General features: G+C 45.7%; 1 protein-coding gene across 1 annotated transcript; it reads left to right on the top strand.

Moving 5' to 3' along the window:
* The first annotated feature begins 233 nt into the window (after positions 1–233).
* On the top strand, positions 234–2,953 carry LOC102082225 (uncharacterized). The gene is made up of 4 exons (XM_019362181.2): positions 234–676; positions 973–1,140; positions 1,464–1,559; positions 1,906–2,953. The coding sequence occupies exons 1-4, from the start codon at positions 323–325 to the stop codon at positions 2,236–2,238; spliced, it is 951 nt and encodes a 316-aa protein (XP_019217726.1). The 5' UTR covers positions 234–322; the 3' UTR covers positions 2,239–2,953.
* Positions 2,954–10,046: the final 7,093 nt, after the last annotated feature.

Genomic DNA, 10,046 nt, shown 5'->3' with positions numbered 1-10,046 from the left:
CCTTCCTCATGTGCCTTTAGCTCAGCGTCTGAAGTGTTGGCCTGACACTTTCCCAGTACCTACCTTTTCTTACGAAGTTGAACATCTCCTTGAGGAGGGAAATAGAGCCTTTGAGATGTCTGGAAAACATCTGAGGTTGACTCGAGCCCAAAAGCACAACATCTTGGAGACCATGGCTTCAGTGATGCACACCTTCAAAGCTTATCCGAGTGATAGAGATGTCAGTTTGGCAGCAGAAGCTCTTGTTACCACTCATCCGTGTCTTAAAGAGCCTGGAAGTACGAATGGAAGTTATGGTTGGAAGACCAGTTTAAAATTCAAGATGGGAAATTATCGCACCAAGCTAGCCAGATCTGGATGTGTGGAGGTGTCTGTCAACGCTGGCAGGAGGAGTGTTAACAACCCTGAAAGAGAGCATCCCCACTCAAACATAAAAAGAGCCAGAAGAGCTGAGGTGAACTACCTCCCAAACTTTCCAAGAGGAGAAGATCAGGTCAGTTTGGAGGATATGAGAGTCCAGATAAAAAATGAGGTTGAGAAGACTGAGCCCAACAAAGTAATGATTGAAAAACTGATGCAGACTACCTTCGCACTACGTCGCCATGAAATTGTTCAAGACAACCCAATGGTGAAGAACTTCTTAGAGAAATGGCCTGCTCTGCGATTTGACTCTCAGGTATCTGTGCTTTGATATATTTTTTTTCTTCTTCTTCAGTTTAACATGAAACAATGCAAGTTCAGCAGATCTCTTCAGATTCAGATAATACATAAATAAATAAATAATAGATAACAAATAAAATATATTTCAGCTTTGTGATACACTTGTGCTTGTGGTTCTGGTCCAATTTTTTTTAAAAACTTAATAGGACATCTATAAAACAAGGTTAGACAGAAGTTGGGCAATTGATAAGATGTAAATTTGGTCAGTAATTTGGCTTCATGTTGGATGTTTTTGTTCCTGTTTTATTTTAGATTTGTGCGGAGTTCCACCAAGTCACAAACATCAACCTGCGGAACCAGTTCTACGCTGAACTTGACAGACACACACCACGACTTATGGCTCTATACAGACAGAAGGCTGCACGGACTGGCAAGATATCGGAGGCTCTGCGAACCATCCTGAATCATTATGATCTTCAGGTGACTATTGCTAATGATAAAATTAACACAAATTAAAAGTTTCACTGATACAAACTCAATTTTTCCTTGCTTTGAACATCCGTGTTCTATACAGATTACAGCTCTGATCTGGAGAAGAGTATTTTAAAATACTGTGTAGGATTTTTGTCAAATGAGTAAGAAACAGACTCTTTGTCATCAGAGACAGAAAGGTTGTGTCTCAAACGAAATGTCTCCAAAATTCTGTAGAGTCACATGCTATGCAGTTTCATAAACATGTATTCTCCCCAAAGAATGACACCTGAAAACTTTGTGTTCAATGAACTTTTCTTTTCCCTTTTTAGGAGACGCCTGATGTCAACGTGAAACGCACTGCAGTGCTTCATGCCCTTCCTGTATACCTGCGGGAAGGGGACCCAGAATTCTTTAAGACATGTAATGTAAGTGTATTTTTGCATTACTTAAATTGTGCTAGTGAGATAAAACACCATGGATTTTTAAAATACAATTTGACTGCAGGTGGCCCCAAAACCAGGCTGAAGTCAAGATTTAGTTTCTTTTTGGGATAAAGTCATGAAATGATAAATTACTTTTTTATTGACAAATAACAAACATACTAATTATGTAATGCAAGAAGCTAACACATTAATGTACATTTGTCAAAAAAGTAGAGTACCCTAACTCGTTACAAAGTAACCCACTACACTGCTGAATGTTTTGCTAGATTACAGGTCATGCTTGCCACATTCTCTCAAACCAACCTTATTGATACTGTGTCTATTCCAGGCGGACACATTGGATGAGTCGACCCTCTTTGACACTCCAGTTGCCCTTCTCACAGTGGTTACCGACGGTGCTTCCCAGACCAGTCCTGTCCATTTTACTTCCTCAAGCATGGCCGTTGTGGTGGAAGGCGACCTGGTGCTGCGTGATATTCCCGGATTTTCAGATGCATTTGCCTTATTGTTTGGCTTGATCTATGCTCTGCATTTAGACTACCCCAGGAAGCTGGTTCACACATTTACCTTTGTCCAAAAAATCTTCATGGGGCTTGATGACGGCAAACCCCTGAAACCCTGCCTACATGCCCTTAAAAATGATTTGTTGCTGAAGGAGTAGTTCTGGAAGGCGATGTTTGTTAGGACATGCACTGTTACTGAGCACTTTGTTTGAAGCACTTTAAGTTTACTACAGGCTTTGGGTGGATTTAACTCCATCAGTTTACCTTATTTTCCTATACTTGACTGCCTGTTCTGGTTATTTGGAAGGTTATCGTCTTTCTTTTTACCCATTTTCAAAAATTGTTTTTCATTTCTATTTTTGAAAAAAGGTGATTAGTATTTGACTTTTTGTTGTGCATTTTTGTATATTTTGAGAATTAGGACTGATGTCGTCTTTTGTGATTTAAATGTTCTACACTGAATTTATAATGCGCACTTTACGGTGCCCATGTCCATGTTAGTGGTTTGATAAAAACATTTGTGATGTTTTTTTTTTTTTCATGAAAAAATGTTAAATAAACTAAATGTGAAGTAACTAAATTTCTGTGCTTTGTTTAGTAGTCTACACTCAAACATTGGAACATACATATCTTATAATAATCATATCATTTGAGTTTAGGTTGTAATATAATTGCATTGTGTTGCATCAAAATAATAAACTACAAGAAACACAAAAATATTGAAATTAAAGTATACAGTCTTTGAGTAACGCTCAATTAATAAAATATAGGATATAATTTTAAATTTTTAGGTTAACACTACATACAAATTTTGAGTACCCCCATACTTAGAAGGGATGAGTTTGTGTACTCAAATCTTTTGAGGTAATCGGTTTCCACAAAAGTTTTAAGTTCAGTCAACTTGTTCGGGTTTGCAGTGTAAGATGGATAAGGACTTAAGGATGTGCTTCCTGTAGAACAATTTCTTTCCTTAATGAAATTCTAGCAAAATGCCTTTCCAGATGTTTGGAAAAAGTTCTCTCTCATAGCAGAGAGCACAGCAAAGCATGTGTCAGTGGGAGATTCATGCTTTTAAAAACCATATACACTGCTGTTGAAGTGGTGGAGGGGATGGGCTGTGATGGGCGGAGCTACTGCAGAATCAAATCTCTGTCCTTATTTCCATTTGTTAGTTTCTGCTTATTTTCAAGGCTCAGCAAAGTTCAGGGAAAAACCATGTGGTGTCCCATACACTTCAAATTTGATTGCAGATTTCACACCTGCTGGAATAGACGTGGCTCTCACTGTCAGGTATGGACATGTGACACAGGATTTGTACTTGAAATTTTACAGTAAACTTTGGATCAACAAAATCCCACACTGCCACTTTTCTGAGATATCCAACTGGGAATTTTTGCAAAGAAACAATACCATCATAATCCTGACTACCTAAGGATATATTTTACTTAATCTCAGGTTAATAGAAAGCACAATTATATCCCAGATTTATGGGTCCATTGGTGAGCTGAGTCCTCAGATATTAGACCATCCTAAAACTCAGTGGGTCCAGGACAAGCGCCACTTTTGGATGAATCTGGGAATGCTTCTTCCAAGCAAGTACATACTTCTCCTTGCACCAGACACTGGCAAGTTAAGATTATGCATAACTTCTCTAAAGCTAAATTAGCCAAAATATACTTTGGTTCTGCCCTGAACCTAATGCAAAGTGGAGCTCCATTTTTAGGTCGCTCGGTGAGGCTTTTCCACAGACCACTTGAGCCAACTTCTGATTGCCATATGTAGTGTGAAACCTTAAAATGCTCTTTGGTCAAAACATGGCCATAATGCACTTTCATTTGCTTGGCTGCTAGGCCATTATCTTGTTCTTTTAAACTGGAAATTGTCCCAGGTCTCATTACCATGCCAGATAGCTAAGGGATGTCATCTTATACATGAAGTCAGAAAAAGTTAGAGAACTCATTCTTTGTTCCTTTTTTAAAACATATCTAAGATATGGGCGCCTTTTTACATCCTACTTCACTTTTGAGTTGGAGATTATGTATTGGAATTTCAGGAGCAGGACCACGCCTCCAAACACGCTCCTTCTGGCTGTCATCTATATAGGTTCCCCCAGTTCTGCAAGCTGGTCATTCTCATTTACATGCCCCACCCTCCCTCCGTCCTTGTTGTCCATTCTTTAACTTCTTCACTCCTATTTAGTACATGGGGATCTGCCAGGCCCGGGAGCCGCCGCCAGTCCCCTTCGAGGCCTTCCCCAAACCGCAGCTCAATTCATGTCAAAACATTCACCTTTACCTACTACAACCCTGTCAAACCTAAAATGAGGACGTGGGCCCAGCGAGTGAAATAACAAATTGGAACGATCCATAATGTCTCACCAAGTTTGTGTTTGTTTGTTTCTGTGTGTCCGTGCTGGGGGAGAGTCGGGGTTTAGTTGCTTCCCACTCTTTTCCCAGCTCTGTCAGTCACAGCACTTTGCTGCTAATCCACCGTGAGACGAATAAAGAGCTCTCCACGCCTATCATGTGAGTGTGTTGGTGGTGTACCACCCCTTCAAACTTTAATGGAGTTTTCAGGTACAGCATAAAGCAAAAGTTTCGTCTTGTTTTATTTAGGCAAATGTGACCACTGGAGTGTTTTTGCAGTCTCTGTTTAGTGGTGCAAACATCCAATGGATGTGTTCCCACACTGACGGCACTGTTGCTGTAACAACATGCTCCGACTGTGTGTGGGAGTGAAGTGTGCCTGTAAATGCGTATGACAGCTCATACTCATCCAACACTTTGAAAACTTATCAGTAACTCTTTTTTGCACATTTCTCTGACAGCCCCTCTGCGTTCACCTCCTGTCTCTTTACATTAGTGGAGATAACCAACTTCTCTAACAGCATGATATTTTTTAGAGCTGCTAGTATCTTCAAACCTGCACTTTGCATTCTTATTTAGAAACCATTTAAATCTACGAGTACATGAACCCAATATCATTTTTTAACTATTCTGTAATTTTTACAAAAGGCATGAAACATGGTTGACGATGGCTATCAGTCTCACATCTGTGTGCTGAGGAGAGTGGTTATCAGGAGAAACATGCCATTTAGCTGGGCCCCCATTATTACGTCTCTGAATTTTGTTAATTAGCATTTTGATTCGTATTTATTTTTAAGCAGGTCATATAAGGAGGTGTGAATATAATGGCCAGGCCAACCTCACAATAAAAATGGCAATACAGATTGATTGTTGTGATAGTGGGATGCGGTTTAGCTCAGCTGCAGGAACAGGCACAGCTGCTGTAAATCTGTTAGAGCATCTCTGTTTATGCAGAGGCAGGATGGAAACTCTAGGCCACAGAACAGCCACAGCTGCCCACAGGATACAATCCTCAGAGCATCTTGAAGCGAGAGCTTCCTCAGAAATGGTGTTAATGGTTCTGATGGTGGGCTTTGTCCTTTTCCTGAGTGGTGTGTATGCCGGGACAAGGAGTAGGGAGAGGTGGTCAGACATGCTCAGGTGGGGGAGGGGAACAGATCTGTAGGCTTGCTTAATATTTGAGTAAACATGATCCAAGGTGTTATTTCCTCTCGTAGGGCATTTCACATGTTGTACAAATTTAGGCAGCACAGTTCTTAAGCATGCTCTGTTGAAACCCCCTGCAATGATGTGTACTCCCTCTGGGTATGTCCGTTGCTGTTCGGAGATCATGTTGTGCAGGTATGCAAGGGCTGAGCTAGCATTAGCGTCTGGTGGTATGTAGACTGCTGTTATTAGCACTGCAGGCAGTTCTCTGGGCAAGTAGAAAGGTCTGCACATGACAGACATTGCCTCTATTTCCGGGGAGCAGACTGTGGTGATGATCTTAGTGTTTGTGCACCAGTTGTTATGTGTGTAAATGCACAAACCTCCTCCTCTGCTTTTCCCCGCTGTAGACTTTCTGTCGCTGCGGTGCATTGTGCAGCCCGCTAGCCGCACGGAGGCGTCGGGAATTCCCTCTCATAGCCATGTCTCCGTGATGACCAGGACACAGCAGTCGCGGACGATTGGCTGTGTGGCAAGAAGTAGGTTCAGTTCGTCTATTTTGTTGATGACCGACCGTGCGTTGGTCAGAAAGATGCTTGGGAGCGGTGGTTTAAAAGGCTGCCTTTTTAGCCTGGCTAGCAGGCCCGACCGGCATCCCCGCTTTTGTTTGCGTTCCTTCCGCCGCCTGCGTTTCTTGGAAGAGCCGATAACAATCCACGGAGCACCCGATGTTCCCGCTATCTCCGGGGGGATGTTGTGCACCCTCTGATAATCACTGGTAATGGGGATCTGGCTGTTATAGCCGATCTTGCATGATTCCAGATGGTTGTAGGAAAATTTGGCTTCACAATAAGGAAAACAAAAGAAGAAGACAAAGAGGAGAAACAAAAAAGAAAGGCACCTGAGTGGAGAGCATAGAGCCGCTGCGTCTGTGCGCGCCGCCATCTTGCTTCAAAGGTCAGCTTTTGAGCTATGTGTGCTCATCACCCTGAACACACCATCCCCACTGTGAAACATGGTGGTGGCAGCATCATGCTGTAGGGATGCTTTTCTTCAGCAGGGACAGGGACGCTGGTCAGAGTTGATGGGAAGATCGATGGAGTTAAATACAGGACAATCCTGGAAGAAAACCTGTTGGAGCCTGCAAAGGACTTGAGACTGGGAAAGAGATTCACCTTCCAGCAAGACAATGACCCTAAACATACAAGCGCTAGAATGGAATGGTTTAGATGAAAGAATATACATGTATTAGAATCGCCCAGTCAAAGTCCAGACCTAAATACCACCGAGCATCAAGTTGTAAGACTTAAAAATGACTTAAAATCACTGTTCATAGATGCTCTCCATCCAATCTGGCTGAGCTTGAGCTATTTTACGATGAACAATGGGCAAAAATTTAGTGGAGATATCATCTGAATTTCAGGAGTGGGACCACTCCTCCTTCACGCCCCTTCCAACCTCAGACTATAAGTGCCCCCTTCTCCAATACCCGTTGTTCTCATTTCCATGCGAACACCCCTCGTTGTCAGACGCCTCGCAAAATTCTAAGAGCTTGTTTCCTACTCACCGTTTGGCTCATCATCATGGATTCCCTGTCGCTTTGCCCATCGGACCAAGACCTCACTCTTTCTCCACCTGATTTTCCCCAGGCAGTCTGGGATCTGCAACCTAAACTTCCTAGCGGAGCCGCCGCGGAAAGCTCGATTACAGCCGGCCGTCCGAGGAGCGCTCCAGCGGCCGCCCTCGCCGCTCGGCTGTCAGCCGTATCCATTCCTCCAAACTCCTCTCTCCGCTCACTTCAGGAATACAGCGGCTCCAGTCGCTCCTCATCCCAGCGAAACTACGACCTCCAAAACGCTATTAGTGGTCGACCCACCTCCAGCAAAACTTCACGGCAGAGCTCCACTCTGGATCTTTCTGAGACACGTCTCCAGCCCCGTGGAGCAACCCGGAAATCCACACCATCTCAGTGTCCAACTCCGACGACACGCCGCCGTTCCCACGCACCGGTGAGGTCTTCCGAAGATTCTTTCTCATTGAAGATCTCAGACTGGACCGTCGCCCGTCTCCAACGAGTTTTGAAAGAGAGAGGCATCCGCTTTCGCCGATCCGACAATAAGGCTGCATTATCCCATTACTTCTTAACGTCCCAGCGCTATCACTCTCATTCGCCGAACAGCGTTAATTCTCCTCCGGGAACAAATGAAGCCAACGCCTCCATTAACGCTGCCTCCTCGCTCCTCACAGCCTCACCCAGTCAGCATCGACCGCACCTCATCAGCGCTCAGCACACTCCTTCCTCAGCGGCTCCTCCCACTAGGCGCGGCACTCGGCGAGGGTTGCCAGTTCTGCACTCTCTATTCCCTCCTTCACAACTCGCCTCACCAAACCCTCATCTAAACTCCGCAGCCAACCTCGGCACTGGGTTGCCAAGTTCTCTGTCACTCATTCCTCCTTTGTTTAATACCGCAGCTGACCTCGGCACCAAGTTGCCAGGTCCTCAGTCACTCCTTCCACCTCCTTTAAACACTGCAGCTAACCTCGGCACCGGGTTGCCAGGTTCTCAGTCACTCATTCCTCCTCCGTTAAACACCGCAGCTAACCTCGGCACCGGGTTGCCATGTCCTCAGCGTCTCGTTCCTCCTCCGTTGAACCCCGCAGGTAACCTCGGCACCGGGATGCCAGGTCCTCTCACATTCGCTCCTCCTCCCGTCATCACAGCTTTGAGTAACCCCTGGTCAAGCCTTTTAACCCAGGCCCCGCTGCTTGAAGCTAACACCGCCCAGTTTTCGCTGGCCTCGGCTATCCCTCCCCCCAACCCACCGGCCCCAAATCCTTCTCCTGTCTCCGCTATCCTCCGTCAACAAATCATTGGCGGTAAATAAATAGATCTAGCCGAGCTCATTCTCCCTCCTCTCACGCAGCCTGCTCTTCCCAGGGTGGTCGATGGCCAAGACGGCTCCGTCATCATTCTCGGTACGGCCCCTTCTCGGCCGAAAGAGCTCACTCCACTCGAGTTTGCGTTTGCTTTCTCTCTGTACAGAGATGTTCTCTGCACTGCTTTTCCCTCCTGAAGACAAGAGTTCGACTCATACCTGTCCATCGTACTCGATCTCGCACTACAATTTGGCGGCACCGGCTTCTATCAGTATTACATCCAGTTCGCTTCTCAGGCAGCTGCTCGTCTCCGGCAGTTTAACCAAGACACTTTCTGGGGCAGTCTTGATCAAGAACTCTACTGTCGGGTCTTTGCCGCTTGTTCTTCTCTCTCCTGCGAGTCGTGCGGTGCCCCTTCACATCCTGCCTCCACCTGCACCATCCCAGCCCAAAACGACTATCAGCACTCACGCCGTTCTTCCATTTTTACCCGTTTGACCCCGGCCCCAGTACCAGGAATTCCCGAACCCACGACTTTCACTCCCTCCATGCCTTTGCTACAAGGTTCAGACAAGTGGGGCAGGCCCATCATGCGCCCAGGAGGCCGCTCCATCTGCAAAAACTTTAACGACTCCGGCTGTTCCATGTCTCAATGCCGCTACCTCCACTCTTGCTCCTTTTGCGGCGGTGGCCATTCCCGACCCATATGCCCCCACAACCCCACCAAACCTTGAAAAAGAAATTAAAAATGAAAAAAAAAAACAAAAAAACAAATATATATATATCTCTATATATGTATAAGGCATCATGGGCAAGAGACGAAAACAGGGCGTTGTTGGAATGTTACTACGCAAGTAACCCTGGCGGAAGGGATTACATGAATTGGAGCACTAGGTGCGGTGACTCCCAAGCTAGGCGAGTGGCTCCAGCAGATCCCGGGAACAACATCGGAGATCTCTGTCCAGAAGAGCGCAGTCCTGGGAACAGCTAAGATACTGCGCAGGACCCTCAAGCTCCCAGGCCTCTGGTAGAGGACCCGAGCTTGAAGGATAAACCGCCCGCAGGGGCGTGCTGGGTGTTGTGTGTGTAAATTTAAAAAAAAAAAAAACAAAGTTCCCGGCTCAACCCTCGGCAACGAACGTTTTCAGGCCTCCCTGCCTATCGAATAGCTCTATTGCATCACTCTCCTCCCCCGAACTGCTCCAAACGTCAGCTGCTCTCACCTTCCGGTCGTTCGTATTGTGTTCTTCGCTTTATCTCCCACCCGCTTCACTCGTAGCGTCTCCACCGTCACTCCTCGACTCCTTCACGCTCGATAGCACTCTGGAGCCGATCCAGGTCTCCGGCAACTCCTGCTCGCTAACCAGAACAGCATCTTCTCCTACACTGATCAGCCGTCGCACCCCAAAGACATTCAGCCCTGCACAAGCGCCGCCAATTCTGCCGGGTTTGGGGGTTATTACAATGGAAGGTGGTTCTCGTCAGCTTGGCCTCCTGAGTCCCGCCATTACATCCATGAGCGATTCCTGCCTTCTTCAGATGATTCCGAAACCTTTCCGGCTATTATCGCGGCCTCC

The sequence above is a fragment of the Oreochromis niloticus genome, linkage group LG2 (genome assembly GCF_001858045.2).
Source record: "Oreochromis niloticus isolate F11D_XX linkage group LG2, O_niloticus_UMD_NMBU, whole genome shotgun sequence".
Lineage (NCBI taxonomy): Eukaryota > Metazoa > Chordata > Actinopteri > Cichliformes > Cichlidae > Oreochromis > Oreochromis niloticus.
This window is presented reverse-complemented; position numbering and strand designations above follow the sequence as displayed.